This window comes from Hemiscyllium ocellatum, chromosome 9, assembly GCF_020745735.1.
Source record: "Hemiscyllium ocellatum isolate sHemOce1 chromosome 9, sHemOce1.pat.X.cur, whole genome shotgun sequence".
Classification (NCBI taxonomy): Eukaryota; Metazoa; Chordata; class Chondrichthyes; order Orectolobiformes; family Hemiscylliidae; genus Hemiscyllium; species Hemiscyllium ocellatum.
The window spans coordinates 24,820,625-24,844,379 of record NC_083409.1 but is presented as its reverse complement, the minus strand read 5'-3'; the positions used below and the strand labels follow the sequence as shown (position 1 = coordinate 24,844,379).

The following is a 23,755-nucleotide window of genomic DNA, read 5'->3' as shown; positions in this document are numbered from 1 at the left end:
ATGTGTGGTAGTGGGGTCCGTTTGTAGGTGGTGAAAATGGCGGAGGATGATACGATGTATACGGAGGTTGGTAGGGTGGAAGGTGAGGACCAGAGTGATTCTAGCCTTGTTGTGGTTGGAGGGGTGGGGTTCGAGGGCAGAGGTGCAGGAAGTGAATGAGATGCGCTGGAGGACATCAACCACGTGGGAGGGGAAATTGCGATCTTTAAAGAAGGAGGCCACCTGGTGTGTTCTGTGGTGGAGATGCTCCTCCTAGGAGCACATGTGGCTGAGGTGGTGGAATTGAGAATAAGGGATAGCATTTTTACAGGAGGCGGGGTGGAAGGAGGTGTTGTCCAGGTAGCTATGGGAGTCTCTGAATTGTAGAAAACGTTGATTTTCCTGCTCCTCGAATGCTGCCTGACCTGCTTTGCTTTTTCTGCACCCACCCCTTCAACTCTAATCTCCAGCATCTGCAGTCCTCACTTTTGCCTTATGTAAGTAGCAAGCAATCCTTAGTGTTGGAAAAAAGATGATGCAAGAAATCTTTGGGAAAAAGTGCAGCGTTAGTTGCTTAATTCATCTTTGCTTTAAAAATATTCTGCGTGACGGGTTTCAATAATTTATTAACCAGTTTCAAATGAAAGGATTTGTGAATTGCAAGAACAAATTTTACTTGGTTGAATTGAAACAAAAAATGTTTTGATGTGTCAGTGTCATCAACACATAATTATTTCATGCTTAGTTTATTTTACTGTTGTTAACAGAATTGTGAGAGCCAAGGGAATTTACATAATTACATGTGTGGTCAGATTGCAGACTGCTTCTAAAAGATCTTCAACTATCTATTGTGAAGAATGCTCAGAATTGATTTTAGATATAAGCATCAGTTAACTATTCCATTTAGAGTCATGGAGATGTATAGCATGGAAACAGACCCATCCATGCCGACCAGATATCCCAACCCAATCTAGTCCCACCTGCCAGCACCCAGCCCATATCCCTCCAAACCCTTCCTATTCATATACCCATCCAAATGCCTCTTAAATGTTGCAATTATACCAGCCTCCTCCACATCCTCTGGCAGTTCATTCCATACACGTACCACCCTCTGCGTGAAAACGTTGCCCTTTAGGTCTCTTTTATATCTTTCCCCTCTCACCCTAAACCTATGCCCTCTAGTTCTGGACACCCCGACCCCAGGGAAAAGACTTTGTCTATTTACCTATCCTTGCCCCTCATAATTTTGTAAACCTCTATGAGGTCACTCCTCAGCCTCCGACGCTTCAGGGAAAACAGCCCCAGCCTGTTCAGCCTCTCCCTGTAGCTCAGATCCTCCAACCCTGGCAATATCCTTGTAAATCTCTTCTGAACCCTTTCAAGTTTCACAACATCTTTCTGATAGGAAGGAGACCAGAATTGCATGCAATATTCCAACAGTGACCTAACCTGCATAATGCATTCGAGCCTCAGGAATGTGATTAACACAAACTGTACTATGAATGTTTCATGAGAGCAACCCTCTATGTGGGTTAACTCTAAAACCAGTGACCCTTTGAATCCCTCAATCCTGGGACCAGCTTTACCATTTAGCAGACTGCTGAATGTACCAAATATTAATATTGTGATATCCATGAAAACCAATGGCCTTTTTGAGCAAGATATGATAGGGTGGTATGTGTCATGGAATTCTAGCCTAGTGTAATAGCATTTTTGGGTTGTTTTGGTGTTCTTTCACTCGAGGTTTCACATCTTCTTTTTGGACCATAAGACATAGGAGCAGAAATTAGGCCATTCAGCTCATCGAGTCTGCTCCACCATTCAATCATGCCTGATAGGTTTCTCAACCTCGTTTTCCCACTTTCTCCTCATAACCTTCGATCCCCTTGGCAATCAAGAACTTATCTATCTCTGTTTTAAATATACTCAATGACCTGGCCTCCGCAGCCTTCTATGGCAATGACTTCCACAGATTCATACACTTTGGCTAAAGACGTTTCTCCTTATATCTTCTAAAAGGTCATCCCTTTACTCTAAGGATGTGTCCCTGAGTCCTCATCCCTCCTGCCAAAAGGTACATCTTCCCAACGACCACTCTGTCCAAGCCATTCAGTATTCTGTAAGTTTCAATAGATCCCGACTCATCCTTCTCAACTCCAAGTATAGTTCCAGAGTCTTCGAGCATTCCTCATATGTACACTCTTGGGATCGTTCTCATGAACTTCCTCTGGACCCGATCAAGGGCCACTACATCTTTCCTGAGGTATGGTACTCGAAATGTGGTCTGACCAGAACTTCACAAAGCCTCCGAAGTACTTCTCTGCTTTGGTATTCCAGTCCTTTCAAGATGAATTACAACATTGTATTTGCCTTCCTAAGTACCGACTCAACCTGCAAGTTTACCTGAAGAGAAAGCTGGACTAGAACTCCCAAATCCCTTCACACTTCAGATTTCTAAACTTTCCCCTCATTTAGAAAATAGTCCATACCTCTCTTCTTCCTAGCAAAGGGCATGACCTCACACTTTCCCACATTGTATTTCATCTTCCACATCTTTGCCTATTCTCCTTACCTGTCTAAATCTTTCTGCAGCCTCCCTGCCTCCTCCATATTACCTACCCCTCCACATATCTTTGTATCATCTGCACTCTTAGCCAGAATGCCCTCAGTTCCTTCATCCAGATCATAAATGTATAAAGCAAAAGGTTGTGGTCCCAACACTGACCCTTATGCATCCTTCAAAGTTGTCACCCAAGTGGATAGGGTAGTTAAGAAAGCATATGGTGTTTTGGCTTTCATGAACAGGGGGATTGAGTTTAAGAGCCGCAAGGTTTTGCTACAGCTCTACAAGTCCCTGGGGAGACCACAATTGGAATATTGTGTCCAGTTCTGTTTGCCCTACTAGTGGAAGGATATGGAGGCTTTGGAGTGGGTGCAAAGAAGGTTTCCCAGACCCCTACTCATCCTTCTAAACTCCATCGAGAGGATGAGTAGGGATCTGCTGCCTGGCCTGGAACACTTGCTTTATGAAGAAAGGTTGAATAGGCTCGGATTTTTCTCTCTGGAGAGAAGGAGGAAGAGAGGAGACCTGAAGGAGGTACACAAGATAACAAGAGGAATAAACAGGGTCAATAGCCACAGACTTTTCCTTAGGGCAGGATTGACTGGTACGAGGCGTCATAGTTTTAAGATATTAGGTGAAAGGTATAGAGGAGACATCAGAGGTAGGTTCTTTACGCAGAGAGTTGTGAACACATGGAATGCGTTGCCAGCGGTGGTGGTGGAAGCAGAGACATTAGGGACATTTAAACGACTGCTGGATATGAGTTGAGGGGTACGTAGGTTAAGTTATTATATTATACACTAAACCTCAGCACAACATCGTGAGCCAAAGGGCCTGTTCTGTGCTATACTTTTCTATGTTTTGTGTAGCACTAGTCACCAGCTTCAATCCTGAGAAGGACCATTTTATCCCCATTCTCTGCCTTCTGCCAGACTCTCCTGCTCCTGGGATGCTGCCTGACCTGTGCTTTTCCAGCGCCACCCTTTTCAACTCTGACTCTCCAGCATCTGCAATCCTCAATTTCTTCTTCTGCCAGACAGCCAATCTTCCATCCATGCTAGTGTCTTGCCTCTAACACCATGGGCACTAATCTTACTCAGCAGCCTCCTCTCTGGCACCTTATCAAAGACCTTCTGGAAGTCCAGATAGGTAACGTCCATTGGCTCTCCTTGATCTAACTCATTTGTTAACTCATCAAAGAGTACTAACAGATTTGCCATCCTCCTGGTTCCTCTTTCTGTCAATTATTGCTTTCTCCAATTGTGTCTGAAGTGCTTTCTGCTGGAAACGTATTCTGACCCCATTAGGTTTTAGTGATACCTGTTTTAGGGAGATTTACAGGGTCATTTGACAATAACATAATTCACCAAATCTGATTATCTGTTGATACAGTGGTTAAACAATTTTGGCTTGGATGTGTGCAACAGTCTTTTCAACTGGCACAAGAGGCTGGTTGTAACCGGAAGACTGCAGGTAGGGTGTGATGCAAGTATTTTCACGATGGGGTTAACTGTTCCATGTGTGCAGGATGTTTTGCAATGGGAAGAACAATTAGTTTCATTGCATATATTTTGAACTCAAGCATTTATGTATATTGGTTATTATTGAGACTAGCTGCTGTACCAAGGTGATCTCTGATCAGAAAGTAATCAGTGCAGATTTCAAATATCTTCGTTTAATCTGGCTGTTGGACTGGCATCCCACTCAAATTATAAATGGGGAGAATGACAAATTTGCAACAGAATAAAGGAATTTACAAATAGGCAAATGGTGGCACATGATTGCAGTGGTTCACTAAGTCATCCCACCACCACCTTCTCAAGGACAATGCCTATAACCCATGAGTGAATAAGGAAAAAAATCAAAGGGACAGTTAAACGTTTCTGTCCTGTTGCAATTGCTGATCTGTTTCCCTTTTGCTTGTTGTAGGTGATAACGTGTGCCACAGCTACTCCTATGGAGTAAGAGCCATCATCCAGTGTCTGCCTGCGTGGGTACGCTTCACCCAGTGCCTGCGCCGCTACCGAGACACCAAGCGAGCGTTCCCTCATCTAGTTAATGCTGGGAAGTACTCAACCACCTTCTTCGTGGTGACCTTTGCTGCTCTCTACAGCACACACAAAGGTAAGCTGGTGAGAAACAGTTATTTGCCCTGCCTCATGCACTGATGAAACCATTGTCACAGATTGAAATTTGACTGAAGGCTGTAGTCTAAGAACATGCTTCAAAGATACATGACTGCAAGTGGGATTTAATAAGTTTAGGGAAAATGGCAACTAGTTGTATTGTTTTCAGATATTTCCCTTTTCATGTGAGCTGATTGTGCATCTCCAATCTGCTATTTCTCTCCATTGCCTTAGCAGCTTCTAAGTCTCAAATCCACTTTCAATGTGATAAATCTTTTAGTTCATTGCCTGTAGACCAGTCTGATGTGTATAGGTTTCTTCCATGGTTAGTCTCCTGAGATCAGAATAAAGAGATTGTGTAATGTATAATAAAACACCACAGATTACTGAGCTAATAAGAATTCCTTATTATTGCAGCTGGAAAAGCATTACAAGTCTGAACTTGTATGTCATTTTTCAGATCATATTTTAGATTTAGGTAAATCTCAAATCATGATTTACTCTTCACCCCATTTTAGTCTGAGTTTAATTTTCCCACTTTTAACAAGTATTTTTAATGTTTTAACTGGTTGGTCAGAAACTGATTGTTTGGTTTGAATGCAGTTGTATATAGTTTCAGCTCTACATTTAAGCTGCTGCTATTACATCTGTATTGTGCCAGTTACCTCATACCTTTTTCAGGCCTCTATACCAGAGCTGAAAGAAGAAATAAAATTAGGAAATGCTGGAAGCACTGTGCAGATCAGGCACTGTTAGTAGAGAAAGAAACAAAGTTAAGGTTTTGTATCGATACTCTTTCAGCACAAAAGGAATCAATCGCAGATTTAGAAATTTTGCGTAAGCTAATTTCAAACCACAACCACAACCTCTTCCAGTCCTAATGATATCGACTTAAAGCGTTAAAACCGTTTTCTCTCTTCATAGATATGTGTCTGAAAGCTGAGTGTTTCAGTGATACTAATGCACAGACTATAGGACCACTAAGAAGGGTATTAGCAAAGGATTTAAAGGATAGACATGATGGACTGAAACACCTCCCTGTGAGCTGATCCTATGGCATCAAAGAGCACAAATTAGAGAAAACAAAACAAAGCAAATTGTTTTGAGGCTGACTGTACCTTTCTTGCTTGAAGAATTTGTATGGCTCTTGTTGCCCATGTATTGTATGATCCTCATTTGTAGAAATCAAAATGCTGTCATGAGTGTCCTCTATTAGCGGCAAACGTGAGCCCTCGTGTCGTAAATGTAGCTGATCTCATTTAATTGCTTCATTTAGTCTTGTGTTTAATTTGAATAGGCACTTTATTCATCTGCTCTGCAGTGCAAAGGATCAGACCATTTTCTCAAGGTCTTGCTCCTTTCTGTGGCATAATTAGAGAAGAGAATTTTTCATCATTATTTTCAAGCTAATTTGGCAGTCGGCTTCCATTTGCTTATTTGAAAAGCCTCCATTTTAGACCCAGTAGAAACATTAGAGCACAGTGATCTGATGGTTATTGTGATTTTAAAATCTATAACACTGGAGACCGAATGTGTGGTTCATAAATTATCCTGTCAACTCTGGATTCAAATTAGCCAAAACTGATGGGCTGTGCTTAAATGAGTCAAATTCCTGTTTATTTGCACAAAATTAAGATTATTTGCATTTGTTTTGCGATCACACCCTGGGATTCCAATTTTTTTCTCCCCCTTTATAACACAAATGAGTCACCACTGTAAAACTCAAGTGAAGACAAGTAATCACCTGACATTGACAGTGTGGGTTTTGAAAGGTAGAATGCTACAATAACTCAATGAAAAATAATATTTCTTTAGCAGTTAAGAGTCTAGACTTGACCTCTTGAGGTGTAGTAGTAGTAGTGTTGAAAACCTGTGGCGCTAGTAAAAGCACAGCAGGTCAGACAGCATCCGTGGAATAGGAGAGTCGACATTTCGAGCATGAGCCCTTTGTTAGGAATGTGCTTACCTCTCAGTCAGAAGGCCAGGTTTCAAGTCCCACGTGCTTCAGAAGTGTGCCGTCATCATCACACCATGTTTGGACAGGTTGGTTAAAATTGTCTAACAGAATTCGATAGAAACAATATTTGCTGGAGAACACCTCGTGGAATCATTGAAGAAGCCAAGAGTGTTTGATTTGTGACATTCCCACTGTGTTTTCTGATTGACTTAGATTATGCACAACAGGACATAGAAAGGAATTATTGCATGGCCAGTCATCATTATTAGGAGGTTGTCCTGTTGGCCATATTCATTTTGCACGTGCTATATGATATTTTTGTCCGCAATCTCTTATCCACCTGTTTTTTTATTATGCAGCTTATTTTCAAGATTTGTTTGGTAATTATACTGTGAAATGTCTTTGGACACTTTTCTGTATTAAAAGTTCTATATAAATGCAAAATGTTTTCTGTATGTTTTGTATTGGCTGAAGTAGAGTTGGATTTAAATATTGGCTCATTCTGATCATTTCATTTGAAAAGCAAGCATGTCTATGAAAGGGCAATATTTTTAACATTCATATTAAGCATGAGGGGAGGCATGTTTATAAGTTAACATTGCTCAGTGGTGGCCGTGGGCTTCAGGGTGCATAGATTCATAATAATGTAATGAAGAACTGCCAAGTCACCTCCCAGGGCAAGGGAAGGAAAATCAAAGGAAGTAAGCATTTGCCACAGAATCCTTCAATCTTGTTTCTGATCAGCACTGAGCAAAGTTTAGGAGCAAGTCCATAACAAATCATTCAAAGTGACCAAGAAACAAGGAGGAAATACCTTAAATAGAAGTAAATTTGCCCTTTTTAAATCTATTCTTTTCCATTCTCTCCTAATTAGATTAGATTAGATTACTTACAGTGTGGAAACAGGCCCTTCGGCCCAACAAGTCCACACCGACCCGCCGAAGCACAACCCACCCATACCCCTACATTTACCCCTTACGTAACACGTACGGGCAATTTAGCATGACCCGCACATCTTTGGATTGTGGGAGGAAACCAGAGCACCCGGAGGAAACCCACGCAGACACGGGTAGAACGTGCAAACTCCACACAGTCGCCTGAGTCGGGAATTGAACCCGGGTCTTAGGCGCTGTGAGGCAGCAGTGCTAACCACTGTGCCACCGTGTGTTGTTCTTGATGATGTGCAGTTCAAAGGTCATTGGTTGCCCTCCAGCCCATTCCCCAAATGGTTGTCCTTTGTGTATTGCATACCTACAAACATGTGAATTAGGATTAGCAGGAGGCCAATCAATCCCTTGAACCTCTTACACCATTTAATAAGATCATGAGTGATCTGATTGTGCCATTAACTCCACTTTCCTGTCCATCCTGCGTATCCTTTCATCCCTTGTTTGGTCAAGAGTCTATCTAATTCTGCTTCCATCTTCTTAAGGTAATTAATTTAACACTGCAACCCCATCCCTATCGAAGAACGGGGGACTTAAAGGGGAGTGAGAAACCAGGTGACCAAGATGGCCTCAATGGGACACCTGGGGATTGAAAGAGGGGAGTGGGAGACAGTGGACTGACACGAGGCTTAGTGGAAGATTAGACAACAGACAGGGGAGTGACAGGCCCAGGAAATGAGTCGGGGAGAAGTACAACTAGAAACTTGTCGGCTGCTGCCTTCTGTGTAAGTCCTGGTGCCATGGGCTGGCAGTGCCTGCAAATCCAGTAATCTGATATAAAGCTGTTTTTAGTCTGTCACAAGTAAAATGCAGTGCGCACGAGATAAAAATATGGCCAGTTTTGTAATTTGCATCTGTGCAATTTTCTTGTATATATGATTCCTCACACCCCCACCATCCTGACCTCCACTTTCTAATAGCATTGTGACAAACCGAATGAACTAAACTTCAAACTGCTACTACATCTGTCCTTATACACCATTAAATAGATAATGTGGGCGTGTGTTCTGCTGGCAATTACTTCATCCCAGATCCTGAAAAGACTTAACAGGATTTCTTCAAAAACACTGGGGAGTTCTGTCTGGCTCTAATTTTATCCTGAAAATTCATTGCCCAAATCCTACTGAAATGAAATCTGTACTCGTAATTTAAAATGCAGAAAAAGGCAGTATGTTGCCCAATCCTCAGTAGTATCTGGTGAGAGCATTAGTGTTTATTATTCATATTGTCTTCAGGTCTGCCTTTCTAAGAACCTGACATTGCTCATGAGTTTGCAAACACAACAGGGGGAAGAGGGTTATCTTTCAGTCCATTCCTAGCCCGATACAGCCATGCCATCCAAATTATTCCCTAAAATAAGAGATCTTTTTTGTTTCTGTTTGTTGACTACATTTGAAAACCTTAATAAAATTCTTGCATTTATCTGTTTCCCATTCGTATGACTGTTAAACATTGCTTTACAGAGATCCAAATGTAGAATCACATAACTGGAATAACTTGGCAGCAGAGTTTAGGCACTTTTCAACAGTGTTGTCCTCAAGTTGGTATCTGCTGCTTTGCGATTATGCTGTGACTGATGGAGTGCAGAATAAATGAGAGTTTCACATGTTACACAATATGTTATGATCTGGGATGCATTGTCTGAAAGTAGATTTTTAAATGAGAATTGAGTAAATATTTTTAAAAAGTAAAAATTAGCAATACATTTGTTAAAGAGCAGAGCGACATGACTAATTGAACAGCTCTGTCAAAGAGGCAGCTTGATGGAATGAATGGTTTTCATTCTATTTAATGAAAGGCTTTGATAAGAAAATTTATAATTTGCTTCAGAAGCACAAAGCTTCTTCCATCCATCTATGTTGCTGGAGTTTTTTTTAAGTAAGCATTGTTGCAGAAACCAATATTCATGATTTTATTTCATTTAATCAGATAGTGCTCTACTCAATATTTGAAAGCAGTTTTATTTTTCTGTGGCACACCAAATTGAGTATGTCAAAGCCTATGGTTCTCTCAGAAAACAGTTCTCAGTTGCTTTTCGCAACTGTATTTGGGGAACTGCAAAGAATCTCAATGCCCCTGAGCTAAGACAGTGAAAAGTCTGTCAGAATTTCTGCTTCTGTGTGCTACTCAGTGACTCATGTTCAGTTGAAACAGATCAACTTTAGTGTCTGCCGGGGTCAAATAGATTAGAAGCTCTGTCAATCTTGGATAACGTACAAAGATTGGCTAACTAGTGGAGATGCTGGAATGTACCCAGTGCCCTTCAACAATAACTGAACAAGGACAGCAAGGTTATCAGAGGAAGGATAGATTTGGAAAAGAGGAAAGCCTCCAATCATTTTTTGTTTACTTGCTGTCTTCCGTAGTTGTGGATATGCAAACCTTGAACTTCTTGTTTCTTGGCCGTATGGATAGTTTGAGAATGTGGCACTGCGCATTGATAGTACAGCAAAACAGTTCTTTAAAGGGGCAAGTAATGTTTCAAACAATAGGGAGAAATGTGCAAAGAAGGGAAAAGGATAACATTCGTCGTAATGCTCTCGAATCTCCTATTAATTCCTAGTGGTGGATCAGAGGCACGCTGCCTATCAGGAAAGGGTATTAGCCATTTAATTGTTGTGTGTAATTTTATGTTTTTTGTTTAGGAATGTAGGAACAGACTTAGACCATTAAGCCTGTTCTGGCATTAAATACGAGAACAGCTGATCATGGCTACCTCCCTGGGATAGAGAATTCCAAAGATTCACCAGTCACTGGGTTTAAGAAGAATTCTCCTTAACTCAGTCCTAAATGGCTTCCCTCACTTTTTTTCAGTTGTGTCTCTGATTGTAGACTCCCCAGCATCGACTGTGTCTTTCCCCTTTAATTATTTTGTAGGTTTCAATGAGATCACCTCTCATTCTTTGGAAATCTGGAGAATACAAAGCCCAGTTGCCCAATCTCCCTCATGGGCCAATGCTACCATCCAAGAAACAAGTCTGGTGAATCTTCATTATGCTCCATCTATGGCAATACCATCTTTCCTGAGAAAAGCAGACCAAACATTACTCCAGGTGCAGTCTAACCAATCTCCTATACAACTGAAGCAAGACTTTGCTATTCCTTTACTCAAGTCCTGTGGCAGTAAAAGCTAACATTCCATTAGCCTTCCAAATGGCCTAGATGTAATTCCAGTGTGTTGCCTAGCTCAGGGGCAGATTGGCTTACAGATCTTCAAATCAGTTCATAGTTGGACTTATTAACATAAGTTTGCATATCTATTACTTGAAAGTTGCACACATGATGACACCAGTATTTAGGTTGAGTATTTTTGTATATATTATTTCATAAAATAATTATTTTGAAAGAGCAAATTTATATAATGACACTAAGAAAAAGGCTGCAACCACTTTGTTTATTGTTTGAATCAATAATTTCCTTGAGACAGGGCATGATGTAGTGTTATACAGATTGTAGTACTTTCACCATCAGTACTGACTAATAAAGAGCAGATGCCCCACCTCAGGGTAAACAGCTGCTTGAAAACCTTGCAGGTCAGAATCCTCAGATGTTAGTTAATTATTGTAACCAAGCACAGTCAAACCTTTCCATTCTCCTCAACCATGAGAAGCATTAGCTACAGGAAAGGTTAACTCTTTGGAAAGAGAAGGCAAAGAAGTGAAAAATCAGTGCAGGCTGCATTTCACCAATTATTAGAATACCTTAGAGGTGAAACACTCCACCTGAAACAGCACTGACATGCCCTGAAATGTCAGTCATTGCTAGTTAAATGTTGGACTAGCAACTGGAAGGAGAGAAAGATCCAATGTAAGTGAAATTACCTTGTGCAAATTTTTTTTTGAAGAATGTGGTAATTATGTGGCTTGGAACATGTACAACTCAGGGACTTTGTCAAGAAGTCAACCAGAATTAATCACTGATCCTCTATGACTTGAAACCATTTTCAGAACAAGTTTAAAAGAAATTAGAATAATCCAACTAGTCAGTATTTGTGTTTACCCTCCCACATAGGCCTGATCCCATTTACCTTCCCTATTCCTTTAGAGCTCTTGTTCCTTTCCCTTGCCACCCGTTTTAACTTATTAAATGTTGACATGGTCTTTGCTTCAGTCAGTAGTTCTGATATTGCTTTCCAGAGTCACAACCCTCTATGTAATCACAAAAATTCTCTCCTTCATGTGCTAAATCTCTTGTGTTTAATTTTATAGTCATGATGCCCCATGCTAGGCATCACAAACCCCAGGCAAGTATGTTCCTATCTAACTTGTCTCATTCTATAATAATATTAAACAGTGAAATCAATTGCCCTGTAGACCCCTCTGTATTTAAAAAAAAAATGGTCTCAGTATTTCAAATCTTTTTATATTGGACAGCATCCCAATGAATCTGTAATGTACCCTTTTGATTGCTTCAATATCCATCTTGAAGTGTAGACCTCAAAATTGTGCACCCTAAATCAGCTGAGACCTAAATAATGTTTTGAGTATTTTCACCACTAGAGGAGAGATTCCTTGTGTTACAGTCTGTTTCTAACCCTAGAAAATTGGCAACCACGTAGAGAAATGGTGTAACGTTCTGTTCTAGACTCAGTTAACTTTAATACACTATTCTGTTTAAATGTTGAAATAACTCATTGGAAAATAAGATGCTACCTTACAAACCAGAGTGAGGTTTACAGAGGATTCTGTTTGCTTTGCTGCATCAGATATAATAAAGTATGTAGTATTTTGAATGTAAGCTCAGTGTAACCCAGGAAGAGGTATCCATAGATTGTCATTAAGCCAGTGATCCTGCAGCATGTGCCTCACATCCATCTTTTATCAAACCAGTGATGAGCATATTATGCAGTATTGACAAAGCTGGAATTTATGCTGTTTATTAAGGCTGTAGGAGGCATGTTCATCTGTGATCACAATCTCAATCTCTCACCACTCAGTGCTGTCACTGGAATAACAAGTACAAAGTAAGCTTGTTGCCTGCCGCAAATAGTTCTAGTCAAAACTATGTAATCTCCTACATCCCAATTGCAGCCAATCTGATGGGTCTTGAGTATCCTCAGCTGTTGGTTGGATTTAGTTATGCCACATTGATGACAGAGGGGTGAGGACCCCACTGGATTCAGTAGCTATAAACACCATGGTATTAATAACCATACACTATTTCTAACAATACAACCATCTCACATATCATGGTCAATCTCGATCATGACTGCAGGTGCAAACACTGAAAGAACAAGTGAGCTGTTACCCTCCCGCTTGTGTTTACACTGGGGAGCTGTCAACACAAGACTGATAATGCAGCAGTTGTTGGTGCAGCGTAAAATAGCACTCATCCCACATAATGTCAGCTTCAGTGACCGGAGCAGGAGTCAGAGTTGGCCATGTAACTGTCTGGCTGATGGATGTTACTAGAAACTAACCTAAAACAGCGGTGGTACAGTGAAGTGGCATGTGCTTTGACACCAGTGGTAAGCAAAGAAACAGTGTATTTAAAATAGAGGAAATACTCAGGAGGGAGTGATGGAGTAACTCAAGAAGAGAGATTGACAAATTTGCTCAATGGCCTAATTTACTCTGTTAGTTTGTGAGAATCTGCAAGGCCAGTGTGAACACAAAGTGGGAGATTTGTGTCCACCTGCCTCTTTTTAACTTCTCTGAAAGACAGCAGCTTTGACTGTTTATTCACAAACCAAGAGCAAAGATGATATCACTCAACCTATTTTCAGCACTAACTGAGCAAAGTAAGGGATTAGGCTGAACTGATTGTTCCACCCTCCCCATCTTGACTTGCTGATTTTTACCATTCAATCTCTGACATGGCGTTGTCAGTCAGTGCATTGGTGCATTGCATAACTGATAAAGCCAGAACCACTGGCCTCCAGGAGTCAGCACTTTCAAACCTTTACCAAGTCTGACCCTGTTTTAATGCCTTCGACTTGGCTTGAACCCAGAGTGAACATTTGAGTACAGGAGTTGCTGAGCTTGGCCAGGGAGGGAAGTGTGATGGTTTCAGTTATTGAGCAGCAGAATGACTTGGCTCTTGACCATATTTTTGGGGTGGTGGAGTGATTGTTGCGTCAGAGCTCACAACTCAAAATCTGCATTGTGGATTACAACCTGACTAATTAAACGCCCTGGGTTGAGTAGTCAATTTTGGGGAAAGGTTCTTGGTCAGTCACATACTTGCCAAATATTTTAAGATTAGGACTTAACATTTAGCACTTATACCTTTCAGTGGTATGTTTTCTGTGCCCTTTGAGGGTTCTGTGTGATTCGACGTATTAAGAGGGTAGGTGAGGAGGTTGACCCTCCGTTTTAATCTAAGCCACTTGAGTAACCAGCCTTTGGGACTTAGTGGGTCAACTGACCGCTGCTGCCAGAATGGCATTGATGAGATTTCAGCTCCAGTCATAGACGTATGGGTTCCAATTCTCTATGTGTGTAATGTTCACTAAGGATAAATACCGTCCAAAAGCCCAAAGGTAACACCTCTGCTGTTCTTCTAAATAACATCATAGAAACGTTTATATTTACTGAAGCAGGCAAATGGTGGCATGGTTTAATATTCCACTGAAAGACTGCACCTCTGACAGAGCAGCACCCTGACAGTGCTGCACTAAAGTGTCACCAGCAGAGTGGGACTTGAACCAGAACGTTTTGATTTGAAGGAGCTAAATTACTGTTGACACTGTGCAGATACTTGGTACATTCACTTGTTGTCTGTGAAATAAGCTCAAAACAATATGCATTTGGCCTCATTTCACCAAATGTTTTGAAATTCACCTCATGAATATTGGAGAATATCACAAAAGACAATCTGTCAGTTCAAAACTCAAGGACTTGTATTATTATACCCCTTTTGTTGTATGAGGCACATCTCTAAACATGAGGCACCCAGATCCACTTCTGTATCAATGAATAGATCTTAAATGTGTAGCATGCATTTTATACAGCAATTAGCTATGAAATGTGCACTGTAAGGCTGGTGAAGTTTGTTACCAAGGGAATAGCCCCTCATTTGAATTAGAATGTCCAGTTAGAAACCAGTTTTATGTTTTCACTTTCAAAATTAGTTATTTTGAACTCTCTAAACCACACTGCATACAAGAATGCCTCACTGTATCAAGGACCTGGGTTCGATTCCATATTGTCTGTGTAGAGTTTGCAAGTTCTCCCTGGGTTTGTTGGGTTTCTTTCGGGTGCTCTGGTTTCCTCTCACAGTCCAAAGATGTACAGGTTAGGTGGATAGGTCATGTTAAATTGCCCATAGTATCCAGGGATGTGCAGGCTAAGTAAATTAACTATAGTAAAACTGTGGGGTTACAGGGATAGGATGGGGGGGGGGGGGGGGGTTGGGGGGGGGGTGCTGAGTCTCGGTGGGATGCTCTTCAGAGGTTTGGTGCAGTCTTGATGGGCTGAATGGCTTCATTCCATATTGTAGGAATTCTATGATTCTGTGATTCTATGAAGGGCTAAAATGATTTGTAAACTTGCAAAAGTAGAAGCAGAAAATATATGTGACCACACTTACTACACACTCATTAATATCATAATCTGTCTTTTCTCATCTTGGATGCTGTTAACCTGCTACATATTTGTAAAATTTCTTGCTTTTTTCAGACTTCCAGCATTAAATTTGCAGTGTGCGTAATTAGCCAGTTAAATTTGCTGTTAGTGGGATGTCATAGAAAATTGGAGTGTACATTCCCAATGCAGATGATAGGGTGCGGCCATTATAAATGGCCACTCTGAGAAAACAATAAGTCCCCTTCAAAGTAAAGTTTTAAATTGCTCAACAAGTGAAGTATAGTGATGCAAATAGATCTATTCATCCAAGATGTTCATTTTACAAAAAAATGCAAACTTTCAATGCCCAAACATTCAGTAATATAAATCAGCAATTATTCTGCTATCAGAGTGAGCAAGCAGCAATGCTGCATTTCTGCACATGTGCATTTGTTACTTTATCTAGGAGTGGTGTTAACTATAAAGTCACCTGTGCAAAGATTATTCTCAGCTCGAAGTCAAAACGATGTAGATTCAAAGCTGACACTCCATTACAATACTGAGGGAGTGCTAAACTATGGGAAGTGCCAGTTTTGGATGAAATATTAAATTGTGACAATAACCTAATTTTTCTAATCTAAGTCAAGATACAGTCAGTCTTTCAGGTGGACGTGAAAGATGCCTTGGCACTATTCTCAATATATTAAAAATGTGTCAGTCGATCATTGTTAAATACAGATTATCTGTCTATTATCATATTGTGATGATGGAGTTTGATATATGCAAATTGGCTACCACATTCCTACATTAGGTTAGATTAGATTACTTACAGTGAGGAAACAGGCCCTTCGGCCCAACAAGTCCACACCGACCCGCCGAAGTGCAACCCACCCATACCCTTACATTTACCCCTTACCTAACACTACGGGCAATTTAGCATGGCCAATTCACCTGACCCGCACATCTTTCGACTGTGGGAGGAAACCGGAGCATTAGGACAGGGAGTAAACTTCAGAATCCTTAATTAGCTGTAACATGCTTCAGGACTTCACGAATATTGGAGAATATCTCAAAAGACAATCTGTCAGTTCAAAATTCAAGGACTTGTATTATTATACCCCTTTTGTTGTATGAGGCACATCTCTAAACATGAGGCACTAAATACTAGTCACTGAGACTTCTTGTAATGCGCTTCGTAGATGTTTGTGACATAAATTAAGAAATTACAAAAATAATAAGGCATTCTTTGCAATAATACAAGTGAGTCCTGTTACATCTGGGGAAAATTGTTCTGGGTGAATTTTAAATGGTGGATATTCCTAGTTAATTGTTCAGAACCCACCTGTTTTAAACAAAAGATTTAAATTAGACCATCTAATTGGCCTGTGATCTCATGCTCAATATGAAATAAAAATACTAAGTAAACCTGTTACCTTTAGTCTCATGTAGTACAGTTTTTGCTGTAATTAATGCTTGTGATTTTAAATGGAAAAATCTCGATTTGACGCACTGCAGCAGCTAGTGTATAAATCATTTGGTGTTATTTATTTGATTGACAAGCAATGGAAATTATCGCTCGAGCAGCCTGTGTAGCTGTGAAGTGCCCTGTGGTAAATATGGAATGATTTTGAGCTTTTGTGTAATAAATGGAATGAATGGCAGGGCAGAATACCAATGCTCTTGTTTCTTTTTCCTAATGTTGGATGTATGCAGGGGCATGAGGACAAGTCACTAGTGATTGAGTTGTAATTGCTTGCCTACGGCGATAACAGCTCATAAAATCTGCTCTGAATGTTGATGAGATAAAATGGAGGGAGGAGAGGACTAAATAAAGCAAACAGCACTTTAAAAAAAACTGGGCGAAGATCAATGGATCTTCCATTCCTTGTGTCTTGCTGCAGCAGTTCACAGCAGCAGGGGACAACAATGAAACTGACAGAGCCCTAATCCTGTCCTCAAAACTGAGCTTCGTTTGACTGAATAGTGAAGTCAGTCATGTAATCAGAGATTAATTGAGGGAGTATCCTGATTCTTAAGAAAGAGCATCTTAAGTTTATATTGTACCTTTAGCAACCTTGGTTTGTCCCAAAGTGTTTTATAGCTAACAACGTACTGTTGATATGGTCACTGTTTTAATACACAGAAAACAACAACCAATTTGTACATTGTACCATCCAAGAAATAGGAATGCAATAATAATAAAATTTTTTTTTAAATTATGCACATTGAGGAATAACTATTGGCCAGGCCATGAGAGATTTCTCTCCATTAGTACAGTGTAATGGACCTTCTAAACCCACATGAGAACAAGTAGGCCTCAGGTTAGCATTTCAATTGCCTCAGCACCGCACTGAATTTTTAACCTGGATTTTATGCTCGGGTTTGCTGATGGCTCCAAATTTGTCAATAATTTCAACTTCCCTCTGTTGCTGAAATTGACTAGAGCAACCCCCTTTAGGAATTTCAAGGGGCAGGTCTCATGGTAGAGCTGGTCTAAACTAATTTGTTTGAATTTTTGCCACTGTCCCCTCACATTCAAGCTAAATAAATTTTTTTTTAAAGCTTCTTCAAGTGTATATTAAATGTGTATTGTGCTTTTTAATTGTCATTGCCCTTTGGAACCAGCCCTAGATCCAGTTGAATATTGAAGTACTTCATAGCATCTGGTTTAGACAAACTAAGTGTGAAAAGGTACTACATAGCACAATGCTAATTTATTAGAGATAGAGTCATAGAGGTGTACAGCATGGAAACAGACCCTTCAGTCCAATCCGTCCATGCCGACCAGATATCCCAACCCAAGCTAGTCCCACCTGTCAGCACCCAGCCCATATCCTTTCAAACCCTTCCTATTCATATACTATCCAAATGCATCTTAAATGTTGCAATTGTACCAGCCTCCACCACATCCTCTGGCAGCTCATTCCATACACGTACCACCCTCTGCGTGAAAAAGTTGCCCCTTAGGTCTCTTTTATATCTTTCCCCTCTCATCCTAAACCTATGCCCTCTAGTTCTGGACTCCCCCACCCAGGGAAAAGACTTTGTCTATTTACCCTATCCATGCCCCTCATAATTTTGTAAATCTCTATAAGGTTACCCCTCAGCCTCCGACACTCCAGGGAAAACAGCCCCAGCCTGTTCACCCTCTCCCTATAGCTCAGATCCTCCAACCCTGGCAACATCCTTGTAAATCTTTTCTGAACCCTTTCAAGTTTCACAACATCTTTCCAATAGGAAGGAGACCAGAATTGCACACAATATTCCAACAGTGGCCTAACCAATGTCCTGTACAGCTGCAACATGACTTCCCAACTCCTGTACTCAATACTCTGACCAATAAAGGAAAGCATACCAAACGCCGCCTTCACTATCCTATCTACCTGCGATTCCACTTTCAAGGAGCTATGAACCTGCAATCCAAGGTCTCCTTGTTCAGCAACACTCCCTAGGACCTTACCATTAAGTGCAGAAGTCCTGCTAAGATTTGCTTTCCCAAAATGCAGCACCTCACATTTACCTGAATTAAACTCTCATCTGCCACTTCTCAGTCCATTGGCCCATCTGGTCCAGATCTTGTTGTAATCTGAGGTAACCCTCTTTGCTGTCCACTGCACCTCCAATTTTGGTGTCATCTGCAAACTTACTAACTGTACCTCTTATGCTCACATCCAAAATCATTTATGTAAATGACAAAAAGTAGAGGGTCCAGCACCGATCCTTGTAGCACTCCACTGGTCACAGGCCTCCAGACTGAAAAACAACCCTCCACCACCGCCCTCTATCTTCTACCTTTGAGCCAGTTTTGTATCCAAATGGCTCGTTCTCCCTGTGTTCAATGAGATCTAACCTTGCTAATCAGTCTCCCATGGGGAACCTTGTTGAACGCCTTACTGAAACCCATATAGATCACCTGTACTGCTCTGCCCATCATCAAGTTTACGATTTTTCCACGTATAAAGCCATGTTGACTATCCGAATCAATCCTTGCCTTTCCAAATACATGTACATCCGGTCCCTCAGGATTCCCTCCAACAACTTGCCCACCACCGAGGTCAGGCTCACTGGTCTGTAGTTCCCTGGCTGATCTTTACCGCCCTTCTTAAACAGTGGCACCACGTTTGCCAACCTCCAGTCTTCTGGCACCTCACCTGTGACTATCGATGATACAAATATCTCAGCAAGAGGCCCAGCAATCACTTCTCTAGTTTCCCACAGAGTTCTCGGGTGCATCTGATCAGGTCCTGGGGATTTATTCACCTTTAACCGTTTCAAGACATCCAGCTCTTCCTCCTCTGTAATCTGGACATTTTGCAAGATGTCACCATCTATTTCCCCACAATCTATATCTTCCATATCCTTTTCCACAGTAAATACTGATGCAAAATATTCATTGAGTATCTCCCGCATTTTCTGTGGCTCCACACAAAGGCCACCTTGCTGATCTTTGAGGAGCCCTATCCTCTCCCTCGTTACCCTTATGTCCTTAATATATTTGTAAAACTCTTTGGATTCTCCTTAATTCTATTTGCCAAAGCTATCTCATGTCCCCTTTTTGCCCTCCTGATTTCCCTCTTAAGTATGTTTCTACTTTCTTTATACTCTTCTAAGAATTTACTCGATATATCCTGTCTATACCTGACATATGTTTTCTTCTTTTTCTTAACCAAGCCCTCAATTTATTTAGTCATCCAGCATTCCCTGTACCTACCAGCCTTCCCTTTCGCCCTGACAGGAATATACTTTCTCTGGATTCTTGTTATCTCATTTCTGAAGGCTTCCCATTTTCCAGTCGTCCCTTTACCTGTGAACATCTGCCCCCAATCAGCTTTTGAAAATTTTTACCTAATACCGTCAAAATTGGCCTTTCTCCAATTTAGATCTGGTCTATCCTTTTCTGTCACTATATTAAAATGAATAGAATTATGGTCACTGGTCCCAAAGTGCTCCCCCACTGACACTTCAGTCACCTGCCCTGCCTTATTTCCCAAGAATAGGTCAAGTTTTGCACCTTCTTTAGTAGGTACATCCACATTCTTAATCAGAAAATTGCCTTGTACACACTTAAGAAATTCCTCTCCATCTAAACCTTTAATACTATGGTAGTCCCAGGCTACCATAGTGTTTGGAAAGTTAAAATCCCCTACCATAACTACCCTATTATTCTTACAGATAGCTGAGATCTCCTTACAAATTTGTTTCTCAATTTCCCTCTGACTATTGGGAGGTCTTTTATACAATCCCAATAAGGTAATCATCCCTTTCTTATTTCTCAGTTCCACCCAAATAACTTCCTTGGATGTATTTCCAGGAATATCCTCCCTCAGCACAGCTGTAATGCTATCTCTTATCAAAAATGCCACTCCTCCTCCTCCTCCTCTCTTGCCTCCCTTTCTATGCTTCCTGTAGCATTTGTATCCTGGAACATTAAGCTGCCAGTCCTGCCCATCTCTGAACCATGTTTCCGTAATTGCTATGATACCCTAGTCCCACGTTCCTAACCACGCCCTATTCTTGCTTCTTGCTGCTTTAGCTCATCTGAGCCTCAGCACTTGCAGAAAATTCTGATCAGGTAGAATAAAAATCAATAGCTTCCAAATCTTCGTTTCTGTCCTGTGATCCCTGGAAAGTTTGTTAGCAAAGATTGGGATTGGACTTAATACAAGCCCCTGACCTCACTCCTTCCCCCTCATCTCTACAATAAAAAGACAAAGATGTTTGCTGTCTTGTGTAACACACACCAAACTGACGTGCAAGTCAGCACCTTTAGGAGAAAAGAGGAGTGGTGTGGATCATGGAACTGTACCCCACTAAGAATCGCTTTCTTCAGGAGTATAGGAAAGAAACAGGAAAATGTATTCTCGTCAAGCAACAACAACTTAGAAGCAGTCACAGCCTTTTGAAAAAAGCAGCAGGCACATTATAAGTACTCTCTTTGTGTAGCTAGAAGCAAGCTAGGTTACTAGAATGAACTCTAACATAGGATATTTTTATTTATAACTCAATGTAGGACATTTTTGTTTAGCTATGGTATTACCATTCAGTATAGATGTAGAATAAGAATGGGAATTGAGTTGAATCTAAGATTGTGAAAAATCATCAACTCCGACATTATGAATTCTCCAAGCAACTGGAAAACAATTGACTTTTGCTCATTTTTTTAACTGATGCATACAGACTACAGTAGATTACCTGTCGAGATATTTATGAATACTGTGTAGTCATGCTGAAAGCTGAATTGGACAGTGAGCACAGTGAATCCATGTGCAGTGCAATACAGGGGATGCAGACATGCAAGCTGAGGGAATGATTGCAGATTGTATCAGTTGCTTTCCATTGCTCATGAATTCACTACTTGCAGCTGCTATATTTTATTTGCGATAATTTTTAAAAAAGAGTAGATTCGTATTTCAAAGCAACAGTTAATTTTTTTATAAAACAAAATACTACTATCCATTTTAACCTATCCAGTGCTTTGGTATGTGAATTCATTTCATTTGAGTAGAACCCAAAGTTAATATTCTGTTAGAGGGTTATACTGACTTATGAACTTTGATAGTGCTCAGTGTTGTTTGAATAGCATTATTTTCTAAATGTTGATCACAATCAATTTCATGCTTTTTTTTCAAGATTAACATGCTAGACAGTATGGTGGCAATTTTGTAAGAAATATATGTGCATGATAGTATTTGTAGGAGTGGTCACTGCACAGTCCTTACAGATACAGAATTCTGTCTTTGCACCGATGCAGGCTCCATTGTGACCTGTCACATTGCCACTGTGCTAAATGGGAAAAGCATGAAGGTTACAAACAGATAACAGAACATTGAGGATTGGAGGTGATTAGTCAGACTGGATGAAGATCAGAACTCAGATAACTGCTGTTCATTTAATGATTCACGCTCAGGAATCGCCAGTTCTATGAGATGCTATGGACAGAATTGCATTCAATCGCATATCTTAGCCAACTGTCAAATCTACCATTCTTATCAAGCCAGGGGACCACCCCTATTTCAATGAACGGTGTCAGCGAGCATGTCCTAAGCACTATCAAGCATCCAGCAAATGAGGTGCCAATCTGGTGAAGCTCCAACACAGGACTGCATAATTGTTGAACTGTAGTAGAAGCATACAATCAGCAGAAACATACACAGAGAATGTTGGAGAAACTCAACAGATCTGGCAGCATCTATGGAGAAAGAAACAGAGTTGATGATTTGAGAATAGTATGACATTGTTCTGAAGAGTCATACCAGACTTGAAAGTTTAACTCTCTTTCTCTCTCCACAGTTGTTGCCAGACCTGCTGAGTTTCTCTAGCATTCTCTGCACTTGTTTCAGATTTTCAGATTCCGCAGTATTTTGCCTTTATGCAGTTAGAACACAGCAATAGATAGCTTCCTAATTCTTCAAATCAAAACGCATCACTTCACACTTGGCAAAAATCATTTTTCATTTTTAACCTTATTAATATTTCCTTGTATTTTATTTGTCTTTCTCACAACTATAATTCCAATTTGCGACATCTCGAATTTTGATCTCACTCCCGATTCCTGAGCGTCAATCATTTAATGAACAGTAGTTATCCGAGCTCTTGATCTCTGTGGAATGCTACTTCTGATCTTCATCCAGTCTGACTAATCACCTCCAATCCTCAATGTTCTGTGATCTGTTTGTAACCTTCATGCTATCCAGCTTGTAATGTATTTCTGACTGTATCAGTACTACAGTCATCATGAACCCTTTGGAAAGTTCATGTATATTACATATATTGAATTGCCCTCGTTTAGTTTTTCTGTCACTTCTACAAAGAATTTTTAACAAGCTTCTTATCCATAACATGAATGGTATTCTCTTTTGAAGTCCACGCTAACAATTGTTTATAATGTTCGCGATTGTCTGATTTCTTAAATTGGAAGTTTGATTGAAGATGACTATATTTTCCTGCCCACCACCATTAAGATAGCCTGTCTATAATTCCCTATCGATGGATTTTTTTTTCCGTCTTGCTTTGTGAAGAAAGGAAGCTGTCTACCAGTCCTCTGACATCCTTTTTTGAATTTATCCTTTTATATCTGTTGGACTTCTCTCTCCTTCAGCGCTCTTTCGGCTACGCCTTTTGGGTTGGCAACCTTTCACGAGAACCAGCAATGTTAGAAATGTCATTGTTTTTAAGCGAAGAATGAGCCTGAGAAAGAAGGGATGAGAGGCAAGGTCTGTGATGTGTGGAGGGTAGCATTCAGGACGTTACAACAGGAGGAGGGTAAATTCCTAGCTATATTTTTCTCCTCCTTCACTGTATAAAATTTATGAACTGTAATGAGAATCCAAATGTATCATATCTACTGCCTTTATAAACAGTGACAAGATGGCCTGCAACTTTATCTGATTTAATTCCAATCCTACCAGCTCTTATTCTTTTGTCTGTCCCAGTGAGTTGAAAATTATAAATAGCTGCGGGGGTAATCTGTTGGAACTTGCCTTTGGAAAATGAAAAGGAAGCGGTGGGTCTAATGTGCTGTTGCGTGACATGTCAGTTTGTTCAACTGTCTCGCAACCTGATTCACTACATTTCCCTAACGGGCTATGTTTTCAAGCCAATTGCTATTGATCTAGCAACATTATTCAACTGGAACAGTTCATGAAAAGTAGTGTAAGTGTGCAAATATCTGTCGTCAT

At 40.5% G+C, this 23,755-nt stretch overlaps 1 protein-coding gene across 1 annotated transcript in view; it reads left to right on the top strand.

The window, feature by feature from the left end:
* Window positions 1-23,755, top strand: part of LOC132818937 (solute carrier family 53 member 1-like) — a 305,740-nt gene that overhangs the window by 245,680 nt on the left and 36,305 nt on the right. The window contains exon 11 of the mRNA XM_060830078.1: window positions 4,472-4,666. Coding sequence (XP_060686061.1) covers window positions 4,472-4,666 — 195 coding nt within the window. The remainder of the gene's footprint in view (window positions 1-4,471; window positions 4,667-23,755) is intronic.